The sequence below is a fragment of the Suricata suricatta genome, chromosome 2 (genome assembly GCF_006229205.1).
Source record: "Suricata suricatta isolate VVHF042 chromosome 2, meerkat_22Aug2017_6uvM2_HiC, whole genome shotgun sequence".
NCBI classification, from domain to species: Eukaryota; Metazoa; Chordata; class Mammalia; order Carnivora; family Herpestidae; genus Suricata; species Suricata suricatta.
In genome coordinates, this window is record NC_043701.1 from 14,959,487 (window position 1) to 14,983,514 (window position 24,028).

General features: G+C 35.2%; 1 protein-coding gene across 1 annotated transcript in view; it reads right to left on the bottom strand.

Annotated features, from left to right (window-relative positions):
• Positions 1 to 23,774, bottom strand: part of TRIM24 (tripartite motif containing 24) — a 58,124-nt gene extending 34,350 nt beyond the window's left edge. Inside the window, exons 1-6 of the mRNA XM_029917942.1 lie at positions 23,645 to 23,774; positions 23,307 to 23,425; positions 15,280 to 15,427; positions 9,904 to 10,036; positions 4,062 to 4,178; positions 976 to 1,090 (exon numbers count right to left, since the gene is read on the bottom strand). Coding sequence (XP_029773802.1) covers positions 976 to 1,090; positions 4,062 to 4,178; positions 9,904 to 10,036; positions 15,280 to 15,427; positions 23,307 to 23,425; positions 23,645 to 23,774 — 762 coding nt within the window. The remainder of the gene's footprint in view (positions 1 to 975; positions 1,091 to 4,061; positions 4,179 to 9,903; positions 10,037 to 15,279; positions 15,428 to 23,306; positions 23,426 to 23,644) is intronic.
• Positions 23,775 to 24,028: the final 254 nt, after the last annotated feature.

A 24,028-nucleotide genomic window follows, 5' to 3' on the forward strand; every position in this document is an offset into this window, starting at 1 on the left:
ATAAACAAATATTTTTAAAAAACTTAAAAAGGAATCACAGAATCTTGAAAAAAAATATACCATAAATGAGGTCTCCTGGACAGAATACTTTTTCACTAAATAAGACAAATCTTTAGTCTTTGTTCCCTGTATGGCTGATAAGTCACAGGAATGATGCTTTGCCAGGAGGGTTAGGAATCTCTGATAAAGACCTTGTAATTTTATCAACTATAAAATAAAGAGCTTGAATCAAATTATTTCTAGGAGTGTTTTATTTTTAACCCTTAAACATCAGAATTCTTTTATTCTCTTTTCATTCTAAATTGGCTTCTTTATAGTGAATTCTTTCTGCACCGATATATTAGAAGAATACTAAAATACCATGCAATTAATGTTATGCTACAATACCATGAAGATGCTGTAATCTATTATGTGGAGGCAAACACTGACTATGGATCTTGAACTTCATGAGTATAAAAAACCCATAAAGACCATAATATTTTTCTCATCGCGGTGAGAAACAACTGTCCTAAGTGCCCTGAGTATCCCTCCCTATGTACCGTTTTCACAGAGGATTAAGACTGTAAAATTTTGAGAGTGGAAGGCACATACCTTTTACTTAATTTCTCATAAGGTTAAACATTTATGTTTGAAAACAAAATACAGCTTAGTTATCTTTCTAAATCCTTTTTTGCTCAATTGCACTCCTTTGGTGACCCAAAGTTGTCACTTAGTAATGAATCTAAAATGATTAAACTATTCAACATTTACAAAACTCCTTCACACAAGGCACTGTGCTTTGTGCCATCAAGGAGACGATAAGCTATAAAGTGTCAGCTACAATGTAGAACATGGCAAAAGAAAACTTAGGAATGGAGAAGAAATATTATTCAATCATAAATGGATGAAAAAGTCTGTGATTTCAAATTCACAATTAAATGAACAACTACTATATTAAGTCGCTACAAATATACTGTCCCATTAACAGTAACTTACCTCTAGCTGATGCAATAGGGCTTTTCCTTTTTTATTTATTTCTACCATCAATGTAAATATAGCAACTTTAATATCCTGTTCCACCTGCTTTTGATTTTGATTTACTTCAATTATCCTGAAAATTAAATGAAAGGGGGAAAAATCTAAAATTTAAGGCAGAAGTTTGTTTTATAATATTTAAAATTGATTTTTTAATGTCTAAATGAGGCCAAAATGTCTTCAACTCTTAAAAGCTCAGCTGTTTATAAGGGTCCATCAGTTTAAATTGACTTTCTTGAAGAGGACATAGCAAAAATGTAATTCTGAAAAAAACACAGACACTTAATTCAATCTTAAAATCAAAATGTATAAAATTGCAAGAGAACGAACACATTTTTAGGAAAATATGATTTGGAAAGATCATGATGAAATCATCTAAGAAAATCAATACTTGACTTAAAAGGGTAGGCCAAAAAAATATTTATAAACAAGAAAACTATGACTCCGAGCATGTTTTACTGTATCCACTGTAACTAGGCAGTAGGAAGGTGTAACCAAGTATGTCCCTCTTAGTCATCTGAGTGGCAACATTATTCATTATACCTGCACAGAAGGAAAGACAAGAGTAGGGTGCTACTGTAAGAACACATCTGTCTTCAAAAATAAGCAGCTCAACACTACTTTTTGTTTCGTCAACTATCATGTACAGTTTTTCCCTTTATTACAGAAGGCCATTGTCATGGAGATCGAGATAGACAGAAAGAAAATACACAGCATCATACCAGAATATCGTACAAAAGCAGAAGAGAATAATAGGACACCCACTAAACATTTTGAGAGAAATTAAAAGTTTCATTTCTCCAGTTTGCTTCTCCAATAATTATCCTTCAAAATTTAAAACCAATAGGGCAGAGATTTTACTCTCTGTTGCAATTTTAGATCATCACTTGATACCAATATTGGCTATTAAGATCAAGAAACCCAGACAGATCTGGGAAGAGAACAATCCCCTGAAACGAAACAAAACAAAAACTAATTTAGGATTTAAATCCTCATGATGTTTGAACAGGATGAAAAAAGGACATGCAGCGCCATGTCTCCACACACATAAAAACAAATTACTACCGAAGTAAGTCAGCGCAGTAAATGTAATCCTTTTATGATAGTCTACTCAAATATGTGCAATTAGCACCTAATCCAAAGATTCTTTAATTCTTACAATTCAAACCCCCAAATCACTTCATGCAATAATGTATGACTTTGTAAAAACAGCATAAGCCACTAACAGAAAGGTAAAAGAACAAATTTGGAGAATTCACACTATCTGATATAAAAACGAACTAAAAAAGCTACAGTCATGAAAAAAGTGGGATACCAGCAAAAAAGAAAAATACAATGGGACAGAATAGACAGTTTAGAAATAACCTTACATATATATGGTCAAATGACTTCCTACAAAGGTGCTAAGGCAATATAAATAACAATTTAATCTTTAAAACAAATGGTGTTGGAACAAATGGATATCCATTTGTTCCAAAAAAGCAAACTTTGGCCCATAGTTCATCCCACATACATAATGAAAGAGTAAGAAGAAAGAGTAAATTTCAAGGGTGGATCTTTCACATAAAATTAGTTATTTTGTAATTGCTACCATTTGCCACTTAGAAGGCAGAAACACCTATAACTACCTCTCTTCATCATTCTGTAAATATCCCTTACAAATTTTCAACTACTCAGATAACCTTTTAAACTCACCACTTAACTCTATTGGGCAAAAATAGTATTATGATTAGAATACAGTAAATGAAACAGTATTTGGTTAATATAGTTGTTATGTGAAAGAGAAAGGTAAAACGAAATGAGAACTGATAAGGAATAACAAAAACAAAAGACACACAATGTCATTATCACAATGAATAAAAATGTACATAATAATAATAGAAAATGGTTAATGACAAAAATAACAGATTATGATGATTGGTCTTAAGGAAGATGAACCACAAAAGACTTTCCTCTTATGAATCCCCAGTGAGGCCTCTCTTATTCAGGCTCTTTCTAAAAAGGATTTCTTAGATTTATTTAGACAGTGATATGTTCCTTTTGTATGCAAAACAACAAAAGAAGGGAGACATGGGATTTCATAGGTGTTATAAAGGTTGTACTATTTCAGTGTGGTTTCCAAATGTGATAAAAAAAAAAGGGGGGGGTAGGAGGGTAAAGCTAGACAAACTCAACTCTTCCATGTAGAGGTGAGTAGTTTGTTCCCCTAATCAGACTTGTGAGATGTGAGACTTTGGACAGTTGAGGATTCCTCTTTGGAAAACAAAAAGTATAACACGTAGTATGTAACAAACTGTGTAAGTATGTATCTGAGGAGGAATTAAAGTTAAACCATTTAATGATCCCTGCCTCCTGGTGGCCTAAGACCTCCACCTTATTGTAGTTAAAAGATGACAGCCCAGAAGCAGCACTGGTCATCTCAAAGTCGACCAATGCTTAAAAAAGCAGTTATGGGGGTGCCTGGGTGGCTCTGTCAGTTAAGCCTCCAACTACGGCTCAGGTCATGATCTCACGTTCGTGGGTTCGAGCCTCGCATCAGGCTCTGTGCTGACAGCTCAAAGCCTGGAGCCTGCTTCCAACTCTGTGTCTCCCTCTTTCTCCACCCCTCCCTGCTCACGCTCTGAATCTCTCTGTCACAAAAATAAATAAAACATTAAAAAAAAGCAGTTATGTATATATAATAAAGTGTTAAAATATTTTATAACAGTGGCAAAAATAGTTGATTTTGTTTTTAAATCCTGGCATTTCTTTAAAATTTGAAACATCAGATAATTATAAATTATCAATACCTGCCAGATAAATGAGCCGTTACTCAATGCAGTTTATTACCTTGTTTTGAAATTTCACAGCTGAAAAGAATGCTTTCTAGTTGTTTCCAGAAACCCAAAGTCTCTAGAAAAGTCTTACGAACATGTTATTAGACCCATCTGACAGCTTACTTAGATCTACTTCACCACGAGCTAATAAATAAAATACCTGTTCTAAAAGTGAATATACTTAATACATTATATAAACATGATTTATTATAATAACAAATGTAAATTTACCTGTTTTGGATCTGATTTCCTGTGAATTTTATGTATTTTGTTTTTTCCATCAGTTTGGTGATTAGTGTATCTATGATCACTTTCTGATTCTGAAAAGCTTCTTCTATAAATTGGTATCTGAAAAGACAAGTAAACAGCCAATTATTTCATGCTAATATATCAAAAATGAGGAAAAGCCCCTAAATAGAAAACTATTTAAGATAATAAGAGTTTAAAAAATATAAAAAAATACTAAATATATCCCTAGAAGGCAGGTTTTCTGCACTCTCCAAAGTGTCCCTAAGAAAGGAAAAGTCTTTACAGATATTATTCAGGAAACTCTAAATTATTTTAGAAATTTGGGGAAGATATACATCTATCACTCACAGTTTAAGAGACTCAAAGAACTCACCTGGCAGACCAGGCAAGAAGTATTATATTAGATTACTTACTATGAATATTAGATTTACTTACTACTTTGCAATTCTAAGAATGGAAATGTGTGCAATTCTAAAAATGTGTCTAAAAATTACAATACTACTAGTTTTAGTTTCCTACTTAATTTCTTAGAATTTTCACATTCATTTCATGGGTGAGACTAGCCTATAATTTTCTTTTTTTTTTCCCCTCATAAAACAAGCTGGAAAGGACTCATTCTTTTATTGTCCTCTGGATGAGACTGTATGTATTTGAAAGGTGTTATTTTTACCTCATCTATTTTGTTGATTCATCAATGAAGTCACTGGGCCTGTAGTTTCCCTTGTGAGAAAGTTAAAAATTACAGATATAGATTAAATCAAAGGACTATTCTAATTTTCTATCTTACCTTGTGATAGTTTGATAAGCTGTAGTTTATTTTTTCTTTATTTTTTGAGAGAGTGAGGAAGCAGGGGAGGGGCGGAGAGAGGGAGACACAGAATCCCAAGCTTGCTCAGCACTGTCTCACAAACCGTGAGATCATGACCTAAGCAGAAATCAAGAGTTGAATGCTTAACCAACTGAGCCACCTAGGTGCCCCTGGTATTTTCTAATAATTAACCTGTTTCATGCAAAAATTTCCAAATCCATTGACAGGTATCCTTTTCATAATTTTAAATGCTTTCAGAAAATGAGGTGATGTCCCTTTTCACTTCTGACATTGTGTGGGCCTGCTCTTTTAATCACTCGTTAAGGAATTTGTCAATTTACTAGTCTTTTGAAAGATTTGATTTTTGGCTTTATCTACTTCATTAATGTCTGCACTTATCCTCATGTGTCCTTTGCCTCACTTAGCTTACTGATTTTCCGAACTTGAGATGTTTAGTGTATTTACTTTTTATCTAATATATATGTCCCATGATATGTATGTCTCTCTCATGGCCTTAACATTGAGTATCCTATTTCAAGAATATTATTTCCAAGATCATTCAGATAAAAATATTTTCCTCTGTCCACTGGGATTTCTTCTTTGATGCTTTATTTAAATTTAGTTTAAGCTGCTTATTTTGAAATAATTTCAGTCAAATCTGCAATAGTAGAGATCTGTACCTTTACACAGCTTAGTTTTTCAAATATTGACTCATCATAGCTCTTTTTAAAAAAATTTTTTAAGGTTTTATTTATTTTTGATAGAGAGAGAGAGACAGAGCATGAGAGGGGGAGGGGCAGAGAGAGAAGGAGACACAGAACCAGAAGCAGTCTCCAGGCTCTGAGCTGTCAGCACAGAGCCTGATGTGGGGCTCAAACCCATGAACGTGAGATCTGACCTGAGCCGAAGGCTTAACCGACTGAGCCACCCAGGCACCCCTCATCATAGCTCTTAAATGCCTTAATAATCAGTATGCATTTTCTAAAAGTAAGGATATAACTATGTAACCATAGTGTCGTGATTAAATATAAAACTGACACTGGGGCGCCTGGGAGGCTCAGTTGGTTAAGTGTCCACCTTGGACTCGGGTCATGATCTCATGGTTTGTGGGTTCAAGCCCTGCTTTGGGCTCTGTGCTGAAAGACTGGAGCCTGCTTTAGATTCTGTGTCTCCCTCTGTGTCCCACCCCCCTCACACTGTCTCTCTTAAAATTAAACATTGAAAAAAAAATTAAGAAAACTGACACTAAGATAAAACTCTCATCTATACCACAGACCATATTCTGATAATGCAGTTTGTTTCAATAATGTCCTCCAAGGGGTGCCTGGTGGCTTAGTTGGTGAAGCCTATCATGATCAGCTCAAGTCATGATGTCACAGTTTGTGGGCTAGAGCTCCAAAGTGGGCTGGGTGCTGGCAGAGCCTGTTTGGGATTCTCTCTCCCTGTCTCTCTCTTCCCCACCTTCTTTCTCTCAAAATAAGGTAAAAAAAAATCATGTCCTCTAATTTTTTTCCCTTCTAGTCCAGGATACAGCACAGCATCATGCATCACTGCATTTAATTTTCATATGAATTTCATTTCTCCATTTTCAAATATATGGAGATTTTTCTTATTATTTTCTACATTAACTGGATTGAGTTTTTACACAAGAACTTTATATGATTTTAAGCCTCTAAAATTTAAGTTTGCCCTGACACATGGTCAATTGTTTTATGATTGTAAAGAATGTATATTATGGGGTGCAGTGTTCCTTAATTTCCATGAGGTCATTTGCTAATTAGGCTATTTGAATCTTACTGAAATTTACTGTTTTAATTTACTTGTTTTATCAATTCTTGAGAAAAGTATGCTGAAATTCCCCACTCTATAGATTTGTCTATTTGTTCTGAGTTCTGCATTTTTTGTTATGTTTAAACCTATGGACATATAGATTTAGAACGATTACATCTTTTAAATGAAGAGAGCCTTTTATCATATAAAGTTTCCCTCTTTATCTCAAACAATACACTTTCATCTAACAGCTTGCCTTTGGTTAGTGTTTGTGTAACATCATTTTCCTCCATTCTTTCTATATACTTTGGGTTTTAGTTGTTTCTCTTCTAAAAAGCAAATAGCAGATCTTCTATTTTCTTTCTTATCCAGCTTGAAATCTTTTAATTTGGGGCATTTTATCCATTTACACTTTTTATAATTACAAATCTATTTATAGATTTACACTTACCAAGTCCTTATTAAATCCCATCTGTTCTTTGTTTTTCTTCTTTCGCCCGTCTTTAAGCTGATTGTTCCACTTTCCCTCTATGTTACTTTGATAATCAGATATGCTTTTATGTTCTGTTTGTGATTACTCTAGACATTACAAAACACAGATCTGGACTTCTCTAATAGTGATCTGTATTTTTTTTTTACCATCTTTCTAAACTGTGCCTACGCCTTAGAACACAGACTCCATATCCTCCTCTGACATGTCTGTTGTGTAGTGTACAGGACACACAAGACACATACCAATAAGATATTTTTATTGTTTCATAAGCTGATATTTATTTACATTTACTCCTACTTACCATTTTAATTGCTTTTCATTCCATCATACATTAACTACCATTTCTCTTTTACTTAAGGTATACTTACGTGAGGGTTTACTGGAGATATATTATCCCAGTTTATTTGGTCTAAAAATGTTTTTCATGAATCTTCATTTTAAAGAATATGCTCACTGGCTATATAATTTTAGCTCTGTAATTATTTTCTTTTTGTACTTAAAAACTATTGCTTTTTAAAATTATTTTTATCAGCCTCTTGCCCATTTATAGGGCTTCCTAAATATGGGCTAGGTATTTTTCTTCAGTATTACCACATTCCAAGCCATTATATTCTGTCCTTACATGTTGCTTCCTTCTCATTCCCTTTCTGTTCTCTCCTTCTTGGGCCCCAGTTGCACCCTGTATTACTTCTTCTCCATCTCTACTTTCCATTGTGGGTATTTTCTTACTTTTCTTCTAGTTCATTAATTCTCATTTCCTGCTATGTCAAATCTGTTATAGCCTCTAATGAGTTAATTTCAGTTATGGTAATTTTCCGTCCTAGATTTCCCATCTCATTCTTTTTTTATAGTTTTCAGTTCTCTACCCAAATTTTCCATTTTGTCCCTGATTTTCAATATGGTAAGAAATAGCCCTAAGGGTGTTTTTGTATTATTTGTTGTATCTGGTAGGTTTTGGTCACATTGTCTAATCACCTAGCATACTTGATTCCTTCTAATTATGTGTTGAACCATTTTACAAAATTCATTACTGAATAAATTTGAGGCATAGGATGAGGTTTTCTCTTTTCAGGGAGCATTTACATTTGAATCTACCGGGTACCCTGGGGCACCAGCGAAAGGATTTCAACGTATTCCATTTTGGGTACTGAAAAACTTTGATGCTGAAGCATCAGTCCCAGTCAGGAACTATTTAATAGTTAGTTCATCTTTACTATAACAGTATAGACTTTCAGGGTTCCAAATCAAGGCAAGGAGAAGCCTTTAAACCCTGTAACCCCTGAACTCCAATTGCCGTCTTCCCAGCCCTGTGGCCTATTAAAAATTCTCCGATATCCTGGCAAAATACCTTAAAGGGGAAAACACTCCTCTCATTCTCTGTCCCCCTCCAACCTGGTACAGTAAATCTTTACTACTAAGTTTTGTTTGTTTGTTTTGTTTTTTATCATTGACTTCTGTATTTTATCCAGGTTTTCTAGTTATCCCCCCTGGTATGGCTTGGTCCAACTTGCCTAGTCTGCCATTATTGGGAACCTAGACAATTTTCTTTTTTTTTTTTTTTAGGTTTTATTTAAATTCCAGTTAGATAACATAAAGTATAATATTAGTTTCAGGTGAACAATTTAAGGATTCAACACTTAGAATATTTGAAATTCATCATAAGTGTATTTCTTAATCCCTATCACCTTTTCAGCCCTACCTACCTCCCCCGTGGTTACCTCTTGACCATTTTTTTTCCCCCAAAATTGAACCAGCAACTTTGTTTCCCACCTTCACAGAGATTCCAGCCTCATGGAAAAGAGAGACATTTAAATGTGCATTTATACAACCATATACCAAGTACTTTCAGTGTCGAAAGGTACGTGCCAAGGATATCTTAGCAAGTAGTGTAAACCAGTACAGTTGACCTCTTGACTATTTTAATCAATTTTATTTGTACTGATCAGAATCTTACTATTTAAATAAATCAGTGGTTGCTAACTCAAATGCCTATAGACATCAGATTTAGAAAAAATCTTTGGTAGAACTATGATGAATTGTGAAAAGCATGCCTCATTCTACAGAACACTAAAGTGAATTCCACCCAAATGCTGACATGAAACTGTATGAGGCCCCTGCCTGTAACAGGTTCCATTCTCTCAACCTAAAGATCTAGATTTTTTTTTTTAAATGTAAAATCTCCTGATTTTACAACACTGGAAACTAATTCCATTTATTTTAAAATAGTGGATACCGGCTTCGGCTCAGGTCAGATCTCACGGTTCTTGGGTTCGAGCCCCGTGTCGGGCTCTGTGCTGACAGCTAGCTCAGAGCCTGGAGCCTGTTTCAGATTCTGTATCTCCCTCTCTCTCTGACTCTCCCCTGCTCCAGCTGTCTCTCTCTGTCTCTCAAAAATAAATAAAAAGCATTAAAAAAAATTAAAATAGTGGATAAGCCATTGGTTCTCAACTCCAGGTGATTTTGTTCTGTAGGGCCTTTGGCAAAATCTGGAGACATTTCTGGTTGTCACAACTGGGAGGATGCCACTGGCATCCAGTGAATACAGGTCAAAGATGCAGCTGAACACCATACAATGACCCAAACAGCACCCCCACAAATATCTGTAGTTGCCAAGTTGAAAAATCCTGGAACAGGCCAACATACTGTTGGCCAAACAAAACTTTATTTGCTGACTGCCATTTGGCCAGGGTGCCAGCAGCCATCCAGTCCTCATAGAGCTTACTATACATGTGTGAACATAAAGATGACAATACCTATGCTCTTTATGTTCTAATAACTGGCAGTCCCGGCACGTCAGTTTGTCACACGTTTCACAGTAAAGTTTCAGCTGTTCCTTCTTATGAAAAGGACAAAACACTGGTCGCTGACTCGTCACACCAACTGCCTCTGTAGAAATAACAGGAGACAAAAAGAAGAAAATTAACATAAGTGAATACTACCTAATTATTAGGTTGTTCATTTACATTTCAATCCATAGAGATATAGAAGAGCTATAAACGGTTTCACTGACACCATCTCTACTACTAGGTTTGCTGTCTGGGGACAGATGGTAGCCGTGCTTGTGGTGAGCACAGCATCACGTACAGACTTGTCCAGTCACAATGCTGTCCACCTGAAATTAATGTAACATTATGTGTCAACTAGACTTCAATTAAAAAAAAGAAAAAAGAAACAAAATGTTAGGTATTCTCAGCATTTTAGAAGGAAAAGGTAAATAAGCTTTTCATTCCAGAAATTCAAATTAACTCAGGAGAAAAATAAAGTATGTAGTTTAAAATGTGCTTTATGAAATTTAGAAAGTCATAAGAAAATAAGCCAGGTGAGTGAATGTGACCCAACTGGATGTTCTTTCCTCCAAATATGGAAAAAGACTGTTTTCAATGGAATTCAGGAAATCTAATAAAAATGTATAAAGAATGTGATGAAAAAAGTTATGTAACCACTTTTGCAAAAATCCTTACAAGGGGTACCCATTAATACGGAAATAATCATAAAGATTTTACTATATACTATAGTTCTCCATGTAACTTAGTAGTTATCCAGAGTGAGAATAATACTGAGCAATGCTTATGTATAATGTTAAATTAAAAAAAAATCAGAATACAAATCAATATAATTCAACAGTAAGTATCAGTTATCTCACTAATAATTAAAAGTAAAATCTGAATGTTTCAGAAATAATCCCACTTCTAGAAATAACCACTATTAATAACCTAGTATGTGTTCTTATGGTTGGTTTTCTTTGTATATAACTACATACAATAGTAGATACTTTCTAAAAAAAATTTTTTTATACTTTATTTTTGAGACAGAGCACAAATGGGAGAGGAGCAGAAAGAAAGGGGGGAGACAGAATCTGAAACAGGCTCCAGGCTCTGAGCTATTAGCACAGAGCCTGATACTGGGCTTGAACCTGCAAACCATGAGATCATGACCTGAGCAGAAGTCGGACACTCAACCGACTGAGCCAACCAGGTATCCCAATATTTTGTTTCAAAATTAAAAAAAAAAAAAAACAGCATTACACATACTGTCTTTTAAGATTTTCCCACTTAACTCTTAGATACCTTTCTGTGTTAGTAAATACATCGATTTACTTATTAACTGCATAGTATTCCATCAAATGAATGTAACACCTGAGGTAGATTTTGAATGTTTCTCATTTTTCGATATTGTATGATAATGTTGAAATAAACATATGACATATTTAAGTCACTGAATGCTTCCACAGATAAATTCCTAGTAGCAAGGCCGTTGGGTCAAAGGGTGATTTATACAAACATAACTAAATGATTCTCCAAAAACAATTTTACCAATTTGTACTCTTACTAGTGCAGAGTGGCTATTAATCTACATTACTAACAATGTTTGGTCAATATTTTTTTAATCTTTGCCAATCTCATAGGGAAAAAATTTTTACTATCTTTGGATGTATTTCTTCAATAACTGAGATTGAACAACTTTTCACATTCATCAAGCATTTAATTTCTTTTAATAATTGTCTGTTTAAAACCTCTGCTGTTTTTCTGTCCAATTGTCTTTCTTTTTTGTAAACACATTTGATATGCTGGTTGCCAAAGATTTTAAAAATATTTTCTCCAGTCTGACTTGGGTTATGGTATTTTTTCCAATTATATCTTTAAAATATTATACAGGAAAATTCGTTTTTATTTTTTATGGCTTTAATTTTTGAGGACTGCTTCTAGAAAAGCTTTTTCCTTTCTAATTACAAAAATGTTTACTTTTTTTCTTGGAGTGAACTTTTATGGTTTCTCTTTTTAGTATAACGAGTTGTATTTATCTATAATTTATTTTAATATACAGTTGGCCTTTGAAAAACATGGGTTTTAAGTGCCCAGGTCCATTTACACATGATTTTTCTTGATAAACACAGGGACTATAAATGTATTTTCTCTTCCTTATGATTTTCTTAGCATTTTCTTTTCTCTAGCTTACTTTCAAAGAACACAGTAAATAACACACACATATTTCTTTCAGAATATGTTTTAATTGACTATTTGTTACTAGTAAGGCTTTCAGGCAACTGTAGGCTATTAATAGTTAAGTTTGGGGAGTCAAAGGTTTAGATGGATTTTCAACTACGCAGGTGTCAGCACTCCTAGGCCCCATTGTTATTCAAGGTATTACCAATATTTACAAAAATCTATGTGTATGCCAGCACACAGAATGAGTTCACAGATTCACATTTTCTAATCATAATAAAATTATAAAGTTGAAACCAAAAACAAAAAAATCCAAGTAATGAGAACATTTTCCTTCTCGTTTTCACGAATTCTTGGGTTCATAATAACTACATTGTTCAGCAACTTGCTTTTTGCATTTAATATACATCATGGCCTTCTTTCCATATTATTACTTATAATCTACGAAAGTAGAAAACAATATAAAAATTCATAAATCCCCAATAGCTTTGTAACCAAAACTTATAGTTTTTTTTGTTTTGTTTTATTTTTAATGAAGTAGGTTCCATGCCCAATGTGGGGCTTGAACTCAAAGTCAGTTAAGCGTCTGGCTTCGGGTCAGGTCATGATCTCACGGTTTGTGGGTTCGAGCCCCACATTGTACTCTATGCTGACAGCTAGCTCAGAGCCTGGAGCCTGCTTCAGATTCTGTGTTTCCCTGTCTCTCTGACCCTCCCCTGTTCATGCTGTCTCTGTCTCTCCAACAACAACAAAACATAAAAAAAATAAAAGGATAATTGATACATAAATTTCTGTGGATAAAAAAGATAACCTACTATCTAGTCAGATCATAAAGTAGGCAAAAATGCATAAAATTCTTATCAAAGACGGAAAACAACTAGAGAAAATTAGCAATATATTAAGTGTCTTAAAATCACAACACATCAAGACCAAATAAAAATCCCTCTAGCAATGCAAAAATGGTTCAGAAGTACTGGTAATGTGAATTTTCTGCTAGCTTCCTGAACCCTTCTCCTTGATGTTCATGTCATCGAGGCCTCACAGTTTACAGAGTGACCACACATCTTTAGTTGGCCTAAGACATTCTGGTTTGTGCCTGCTGTTCTACAGTAAGTACAGAGCTTCTGACTTAGGTAAGTAGAACATCATGTCTTCCATTTACAGAGTTCCTTTACTTATCAGAGAATTTAGATCCTGACTCAGTCATCTTCCTAGCCCTCAGTGTCACCATCACTCTGGATGAGTTAGAAGTTTACACAGATTGCCACATAAAAACAAGGCTCTCAGACTTTCTCACCAACAGAGACCTCTACTCTGTTTTAGCTCCTTTGTATCATGGACCTATCCTAGATTTCTGATTATTCCCAATTGGTCCATTTCTCTAATCATAGATTCAAACATCTACTCTAATAACTTCTTTCAGTTTTTAGTTAACTGCTCTCACTGTGTCTCAGTGATTCTCTAGTTCCTAATAATTTCTTTCACCTTATCAACTGACACTATCAACTTCATTTCCTTTATAGTTAAAAAAATTCCTTCATTTCAAAAAATGCCATTATTTGTACCTGTCTACTGAACTTCTGAAACACCTGTCTAGCTAAACCCCAATCCTAGATAAGTTCAATTCTTCTCTATACCCATCTCCACACTGCTGAGGCCAGATGAAGGAAATTTTAAGGCCTATCCATCAAATGTAACCTCAATGTTACCAAACAATCTGTGTTTAAGATAGAGCTCTTTTCCAAATAAAGTTATTTCAAATATCCCTCACATTCCTTATCTTTAAATCCTATTTCCTCTGCTTTGTTCTTCAACAGACGCTGAATTCATAGAAAGTCTTTCTAGCACTAATCTGTTAAACGGATCTGAACCTGTACCTGGCCTCCTTCATCTTTCCCTCATCAGTACCCTCAGAAATTATATTCCTTTTCCTGTGTCACCAGACTCTTAGCTTCAACTCTTATTCTTCCTCCTCCTCTTGCATCTTACTCTCTGGCTACATTCAATGGTCTCCCTCTGGAAATCTGTGCATGTACTTCAGTTTTCACCCTTCTCCTTCATGTGATGAACTTCTATCTGTCAAGCCCCAGATCTGGCCTCCAACCTAAATCCCCAAATCTGAGTCTGGTGCTCCTTTGATGTGCTCCCATGGAACTTATGAGACCAAACTATGATTGCTAAATTTGTTCATAATCTTTATCATACTGTTAACTCCTGTGGGGTAAAAAGTGTCTTTTATCTTTTCATCTCTAATATCCAGCAAAATTCCTGGAATACGAAATAGACATACAAACACTGATTGACTTGAATTAAAAGCAATAAAGTAATTTAAAACACAAATATATTAATAAGCTATAAAAATTAATGAAGTTCTGATAAATGCCACAACATGGATAAGCCCCAAAAATATTATGGCAAGTGAAAAAGGACAAATACTGTATGATCTCACTTGAAGAAATAAGCAAATTTGTAGAGACAGATAGTAGATTAGAGTTTAGCAGGTCGGAAGAAAGAGGAGAATGAGCATCATTACTTATTGGACACCATTTCCTTCTGAAATGATGAAAAAAAACTTTGGAAGCAGACAGTGGTGATGGCTGCATAACACCTGAATGCAATAAATGGAACTGAATTAGACATGTAAAAATAGCTGAGTGGCAAGTTTTATGTTATATTTATTTTACTATAATAAAAGAATATATTAGTAACCTTTACATCGCAAGCAATACAATAAATGCTGAGAAGCCCTAAATTAGGTAAATAGCAGAGCTTCTTCAGTTATCTACATATCAAATATCACGAAGCAGGTTTACCACAACAATATCAGAGGAAAAAGAGCTGTAAAACTTTTGTTAAGCCCACTTCTTGTCACACCTTAGAAATAAGAAAAGTGGTGAGAAAAGTTTAAAAAGCAACTTTTTTTTTTCATTTGCTATACATTCACACCAAATTAAGGCATTTGTGGGAAGAGGAGGGTTAGGAGTATGAATATAAGGCAGAAGAATTCTGTATTTATGCATATTTAATAACATTTACAGATGTCTTTAAATTTCAATTACAAAATACACCTCCTTTTTAAAAAAAGCAGGAGTCTATCATAAGTGTATCAAAACAAAGTCAGTACAGGAAGGAAGAAAAGGGAGGGAAAGATAGAGAAAAAAGAGATTAAAAGAACTAATTTACTACCTGGAGAGACTTCCTCCTTCTGTCGCACAGTGTGGTCTTTTGTGAACTTCACTCTTTGGTGAGCTCTGATGCAGGTCTTGCAGAGCCACTCCACGCACTCCACACAAAACCCATTAGCTTCTGCATTGTCCTCACAGCTTGTACACACCTAATCAGAGAGATATGGCACATCAGTTTTTAAGAAAAATGAAAAGGTGGTCAAACGACTAGTCATTTAAAAATGATATACCAACCATACTTGGCCTCTATCGGCTATCTTACCACGGTAAATTTAAATTGTAAACATATGAAATGGAAATGTGACACTGTTCTTCATTCAGTATATCAATACTCCAGGCACTGTGCTAAGTGCTGACGACAGAACAATGTGGAAAAGCAAACGCGGTTCCTGCCCTGTGATACTGAGTATCCTAGATGGGAGTGTCGGTTCATACCCCAGTTCCTCACTCGTAGCAGAGTAGTCCTGGGCAGGTTACTTAGATTGTACTGAGGCATACATTACTAGAAGGCTCATACCAATACACAATTATACTCTGAGAAGTGCCATAAAGGAAAAGTAGGAGAAGCTCTAAGAGCATTTGATAGGGGAAACTGATCTCATTTTAGTGGGACTGGAGTGTTGGAGAAAGTGAGAGATTACTCAGGCAAGGCTTTCTATAATGAGATCATATTAACATGAAGATCGGGAAGTTGAATCATCAATTATTAATGAAAAGCTTTCTAGGCAGAGAGAACAGAATGTACAATAACCTCCAGGTAAGAAAAGTACAGCAGGTTCGAAGAACTGGTACAAAGTAGGACTGAAATGGAGAAACCAAGGGGAATGACTGGCAAGAGTAGAAGCAAGGGGCAAGGCAGGGGTCAGATCAAGTAGGAGCATATGACAAGTTTGGTCCTTGTCTCCTAAAAGTTTTTAAGTAAGGACATGGCCAGATTTGCAATTTTAAAAGTCACTGTCATTGCAATATAAAGAATAGATTAGAAAAGGGGCAAGAATTTTCTGCAGAAATAAGTAATAGGGTTTTTTCAATGTTTTGGGTGAGAGTGGGTAGAAGCGGGGAATGAAGGAGGAAGATGGGTAGTGAAACTGACGGGTTCAGAAGATGCACTGGATATTGAAGGTGAAGAAGGGAAAGCCCCTTTGTTTCCAGCTTGTGTAAACTGCACATGGTTGCACCCTTCTCTGAAAACAGATAAAGAGAAGCAGTTCTTATATTACCTTCTGTGACTGAGAAAAGGAATCCCCCCTCAGTTAGTGCTTAACTTTGCTAAGTTCCAAATACCTGGACAACATTTTCATTCATCCAAACCTGTCTTTTCCTCAGTGCTTATTTTTAACCTAACATCATTAAAGCCACTGGCTTCCTAGCAATCATTTGGATTCCTTGATACTTCCAGACCCTCTTATCTCCCTGATTGCCCTCTGGATCCAACCCCCACTCTTCTGTAGATTTTTGTTAGAACTGTGAATTATCTCATCCTTACTGCCTTAGCTTCAATGATCAGGTCTTAAAGATATAACCTAAAATTTAATCTCTATGCTACACGATGCTACAAAAAAGAATGAGGGATCTCTAGATACGAAGTAAAATTAAAAAGCAAAGTGGTAAAGTAAATCATGCTATTGCTTACCTAAGAAAGATGGGGATGGGTAAAATGACATTTGGTAATATTTTTAAAATAAAATAAAAATACTTAAAATTACATATAAAATAATGGCGCCCCTAAAATAATTTTTTAAATAGAAGAATAAAGGAAATTAAATGGCTACCTATAGTGTAGATTAAACAGAGTCTAAATTCTCTCATATGCTATATTTCATAGATTTTACTTTAGAACTATAGGAATGTTTATTTATAGTCATACAAATTTAAATTTAAAAAATTAAATGCCTGGGGCACCTGGGTGACTCAGTCAGTTGAGTGACTGACTTCGGCTTAGGTCATGATCTTGCAGTTCAGGAGTTTGAGTCCCACTTTAGGCTCTGTGCTGGCTGGCAGCTTGGATCCAGGGATCCTGCTTTGGATTCTGTGTCTCCCTCTCTCTCTGCCCCTTCCCCACTCATGCAAGCTCGCTCATGCTCTCTCTCTCAAAAATAAATACACATCAAAAAAAATTAAATGCCTAAAAATCAAAAGGCAGTTAAACTATCAAGTGGGTGGCTTAACCTCATAGAGAATTATTTATTTCAAGTACCTTTAAAATATTACACTGTATGTAACTGTTTAAATAAAAACTTGGAAAAAAGTATGATTTGATGGACTATCTCCAGGACATATATGTATTTGCTGTGTTCCTTCCTTCCTATTTTGACAGAAACAACTCTGTAATTTCTACTTCCAGCACCATCTATATTCTTTTGTACTCTTACACTGCAAACAAGATTTATGCTTTATGAGCTGGTTCCACATTAGATTCTAACAACAGATGGTGCTGGAGTGAGACCCAATGCCAGAGGAAGAAGTACTTGATCCTGGTTGGCTTTTTATCTCCTAGCATTCTCTGTGAACATCACGCCCATCAATACTACCTCCCCCTGGCAGCAGCAACTCCCTCCTCCAGCAGCACAGAGCACCAGATTAGTTTTTCCAGTCCTCGTGGGACCAGCTTTGGAGATACTGACACCATAGGCCTACTCCTGCTCCTCTGAGGTCTGCGATCCCTAGAAAAGGATGAGACGCCATCATGACATCACCTTTTCAGAGGACTGAACTGATGTTCCACAAGATCCTTCCTCTAACTTTGACTAATTCCAATCTTTTCTCTTTCTTCCCTCAGCTGCTTCCTTATGGTTGCTATGTCTATGATACTTTAAGTATTTTTAATTTTTATTTATCCTTTTAATAAACAAGTTTATATCTAGTTAACAATTCTTGATTTTAAGAATTAAGATGGTTCCTGTTTGTACCAAAACTCACACAATATACCCTAAAATATATTGTATGTTACATATATATTTGGAGAAAATAAATGATTTTGTCAAAGTAATTAAGAACCAAAATTTCCAATACTGGATAATCCGATAAATGTGAAATCAAAAAAGTAAAACCTACACATTGAAATTGGACTTATAAATATCAATATATACTTGTGGTATATTTTCTCTTTTTTCCTACACAGTTGCTGCTTATATATTTTCAAATATTAGGCACCCATAACACCATTACTTTATTTTTGGAGAGTGCACTACTGAGCCAAATGAAATTCATTTCTCTTCTTAAGGTCTTCCAGTTATAAGAATCTTAGGGACAGACATTATATCCTCCCTCAGTAACTTCTACATGAGCCTCAAATCAGGCTGTTAGTTTGCTTAGGAGCAGAATACATTCATATTTAGTAATCACTGACTTTATCCCCTCTGCTGAATGTGAATTTTCAGCAGACCCACGACTGTCCTGAGAAGTCTTCTTGGTGCTGTTGACATGACCCTTCCTTGGCAGTCAAGGTAGGGAAGGGAAAGAGCCTTCTGTGATCCTCAGCAGGCTCAAGGTAGAACCTCAGAGAATGGCTTCACTAGAGATGATCCTGGTTATTGTACGGGACAGCCCAGAAGGCATGGCTACACCTCTTATTGCTCACATACTGTGCGTGACACCAGATCTAACAACTAGTCAGTTCTTCAGAAAAGTAACAGCAACAAACATGACAGTTGGACATTTGGTATCATATAGAATATCTCTACACTGAATTTTCATATTATTAACTGGTGGTTTTGTATTAAGGGGATGCAGTTTTAGTTTTTTTGATGTAGAGAATAGCCGCTTGCTGTTTGAACTTTTACAATCATTTCTCACATTTTTACTCCAGAAATGTGTTCATTTGATAAGTATATTTTGACCACTAAGACTAAACTTGCTTTTCTGTTAAAAATTTACACCTATGACTTTTCTAAAATCTTTGCTTTCTTAAAAAAAAATGCTAGTTTCCTTACTAAGGCTTACAGTTTTCTATAAGCTAATACTCGCTTTGTATTTTTTTCCCTGACACTTTAAAATACTTCAGAAACTCTACTATGGTTCTTTCCAAAATTCCATGTGTTTCAGGATCCTTTGCCTATGCCCCAGGAGATACTATGGGGCCCAAATTCAAGACCAAGCCAGATGGACTTGTTTATTGTATTTTTTATTGAAGTATAATTAACACAGTGTTATATTAGTTTCAGGGTACAATTTTAGGATTCGATAATTCTATAGATCACTCCGTGCTCAACACTGTAAGTGTAGTTTCTTCTATTTTTTAAAGTGAGTACCCCTAGCACCCTTACTGTGGTCTCCGGACACCATTTTTGACTAAAAGAAACCAAAAATTCTAACAAAATCTTGTCAAAACAGAAAGGGAAGACAGCAAGGACTACTGTGATTCTATCAGAATGACTCAGGAAGCAATGTGAGGCTCCTACTGCCAAGGGGGCATAATTTGAGCATCAATAAGAACAACTACTACAATACATTTTATGTTAAAAATCCACGAGTACGTAATGATACAAACACACACACACACCACTTATTAGTTCCTCTGAAGAAGGCTAAGAAACTAAGTCACTACTCTAAAAGATAGCAACTAAAGGAAAAGAATCAAGATTTTAACCTACCTTTCCTATGTATGTAACCAAAGAATAAATGAAGAAAGGCTTCTGTTTCTCTTCCAGATAAGAAATATAGGAGAATGACAAAATGGGAGTATCACAATTTTTCAAAGCCCTAATATGAAATCATGCCAGTGATCATTAATGATCATGGACATTAGAAAAAACAAAGACCAACAAACTCATGCCTCCTGATTGAAGTACACAAGACCTACAGATGAAAGTATTCTTATGCCCTCTCACCCAATGGGACCTGAAACGAAATCAGCCTCTACGTATCTACTGTCAGTTTACACAAATACACAAAATACATGAGACAGAGAAGCATGTCAAATGAGTTTATGAAGATGGTCAGCAAAATGCAGAATAAGGCTAACTCCATAGGAATAAAACCCAGTTTATCTAACAAATATGTTTAAAAGGAGGGGGGGAAAAAGCCAGGGAAGTGAAAAGGTATTTTTAGATTAATTAAAACATAGATGTGAGGGGCGCCTGGGTGGCTCAGTCGCTTAAGCACCTGACTTCCGGTCAGGTCATTATCTCATGGTTTGTGAGTTCGATCCCTCCGTCGAGCTCTGTGGTGACAGCTCAGAGCCTGGAGCCTGCTTCAGATTTTGTGTCTCCCTCTCTCTCTGCCCCTCCCCTGCTTGCATTCTGTCTCTCTCTCTCAAAAATAAACATTAAAAAAATTTAAAAATTTTTAAAAAAAAGATAGATTTGAGACAAATCAACCAAACGCACTGTGTAGGACTTAATGGATATTTATAGAAACAAACCACTATTTTTAAAAAACCATAACAATAACAATTAGAGACACATATCACTGGATGCTTTTTGATACTAAGGTTTAACTAAAATTTTTTACATATGAAATTAATATGGTGGTTAGGTTTATAAAAAATTATTTTCCCTTAGCAGTATTTAAAGATTTATAGATTAGATGATATAATGCCTGGAATTAACCTCAACACAATATAGTGTGTGGGAGGGTGTCAGGATAAACATAAAACAAGAGTTGATGGCTACTAAACTACATATGTATACATGGGAGTTGTTATGTGAAACTGTTCCTTCTCTTGGTAATGCTTAAAATTATCTGTAACAAAAATATTTTAAGCTTCATCTTCATTCAGCTATGAACTATCCTCAGAGCTCCAGTTTGACCATAGATGACATCACCTTAGTCTCAGAGACAAACTTAATCACATTCAAAACCAATTCTCTATCTGCTTCCTTGACCCTTTTATCTCTGAGAAAAGCACCACCATCTCACCTCCACATCCAATCGGTTATATCAAACCTTTGGTGAGCTGTAACTTACCCCGTTCCTTTCCGTATTCCACTAAGCTAGTTTAGCTCTCACTACCTTTTGCCTAGGCCTTTCTAGCTCCAATTCATCCACATTATTACCTTTCCAGTCTTTATTCCCAGAATATCCCTAACAAGTACCCTGTTCCTGAACCAGATTTAACATTCACCCAGTCTCACTTACCTACATTGAAGATGTCAATTTGGACTCTATTTCTAGTTTAACTGATTATAACTTATGCCTATTATGTTTCTGTGACCAAAACAAAGTAAAAAAACTTATTAAAAACTAATTGATTATACAGAGGCATAAAGCACCTTCTTAAATTTGTCCTTTAGATTAGAATCCCTTCAATTCTCATCTCTTATCATCGTCAATTCCTATCAGATCATTCATTACTCCATCCTATTGATTATGTATGCTGCTTTACTTTTGAATTTTCTGGATTGAGCAGTCACATGTACTACTAGAGTTCGCTTGATAAAGTTTAACTGGTGAGTGATATGACTAACAAAGTTCATCTAGTATAAATATAATCATATATGAAACAAAGTGACATGACACTCTAGAAGGCAAAAAAAATCATTAGTATTCACAGAAAAACTTCCAGAAGAGTTTTAAGTACTTGAAAGTGTAGCTCACATAAATAATTACATTTCTATTCTTTAAAACTGGTTTCACAACAATTAGAAAGTTTATTTTCTGCATTAAGCCCGGTTTGGAATTTGATAACAGTAGATACTTGAGAGTTTTTTTTTTTTTAATTTTTGAACATTTATTTATTTTTGAGCGAGATAGAGACAGCGCATGAGCTAGAGGGGGGAAAAAGGGGGAGACACAGAATCTGAAGCAGACTCCCCAGAGCCCAATATGGGGTTCAAACTCATGAACCATGAGATGATGATCTGAATTGAGGTTGGACACTTAACTGGCTGAGCCACCCAGGCGCCCCTGAACAGTGGATATTTTTGAAACAAAAGGGACATTTTTGTTAGTAACAGATGTATTTATTTGAAGTGAGCCCTAAATTCCCATAGTTCCCACAAGAAACAAAAAAAGCTGAAAATGAAAAGTACAGAAACTTAGCTATGTGATTATAGAAGTATCTTAAACATTACTTTTTAGATTTTTACATTTTAAAAAACAATTTTTTTCCATAGATTCAATTCCTTCACAGATATAACGCTCCAAATTAAAGGCACTGCCTAGAGAAATCATCAATCATAATTCAAAAGTAGACTAATATACTACACTTAGTGTATACTACAGAATTAATCACAACTCACCTCCACTAGAGTACTAGTTTGTCTACCAGGAACTGGACATTTAGATCTAAGGGGCCAATAGAAATGTTCCACATGTGGATTATGGAAGTGGGGGGAAAGAAAAAAAAACCACTATGGAGTCTCTAAGTGCAATATCCCCAATGTTATCATATGAAGCTTTCAAAGAAATACCATGCAGAAAAGAAAATTTTCTTAAAATGTGGAAACTGTACTAATCAAAGTCATGGAATTTTTTATATGTATCATTATAGAGTTCATCATTAGATGAAACAGAAAAAATAAAGAAAGGAGTCTTAAAATTTTTAAAAATCTGTCAATATATGGTAAAATTACCAAAAACTGAAATATATTTCCTAAAACTACCAAAAAATGAAATACTATCAAATATAGAATAATGGTTTCCTTTGAAGAGAAAGGGAAGGTGGGGGTATAAGCAAGGCTTCTGTACTGGCACTGTTTTAATCCTTAAGATGAATTATTCATTATTCTTTATATTCCTTTTAAAATATTACATAATTTGATAGACATAATGGCCAAAAGGGGGGTCAGACACCTTTTATTGTAGAGTAATTCAACCATTTAGGCTGCATCATTAAGAGGAGACAAAACAGGGACACCCAGTGGCTCAGTCGGTTAGGCATCCGAATTCAGCTCAGGTCATGACTTCCAGCCCAGCGTCTGGCTCTGTGCTGACAGCTCAGACCCTGGAGCCTGCTTCAGATTCTATGTCTCCCTCTCTCTCTGGCCCTTAACCCACTTGCATTCTGTCTCTATCTCTCTCAAAAATAAACATTAAAAAAAAAAAAAAGAAGAGGAGGCAAAACATTTTAAGACTTAATACACTTACCTGATTAGACTTTTCTACTGTACTGCTGGGAACCTCAGTAGTGTCCTTCACAAAAAAATTATCTATGATGTGTCTCTCTGCACATTCTTGGCTGCAAACTGGACATCGAATGACTCCAACTGGGAAAGACAAAATTGGGCTCTAAGTTTTTTTGGTTTGTACAGCATAATGATTTGATTCTGTATATAACTGCAAAATGATCACTGTAATAAGTTAACATCTGTCCCCATGCAGAGTTACAAAATTTTGGTGTGGGAAGAATTTTCAAAACACTCTCCTAGCTACTTTCACATACACAATACAGTATTGTTAACTGCAGTTACCATGCTATACATTACATCCCTGTGACCTATTCCTTTTATAACTGGGAATTTGCACCTTTTGACCCCTTTCATTCATTTCACCCACCCATGATCCTTTATATCTCAGGCGACCACCAATCTGCTCTCTGTATCCATGAGCTCTCATTCTAAGTTTCAATACAAATATATGAAGCACTAAAGGAGCACATCTCACTTAAACTGTAACTGGATTCTTTTACAATGTCCACTCTCTTCAAAATCATACACACCACTACTTAACACAAAGCAATTATATAAATATATATATATATATATATATATATGCATGTGTGTACACATAGACATATCCCACACCTACTTTATTTAATAATGAATAAAACTTCATTATTTTAATGAGATCAACTCCCCTCACCCCCCCCC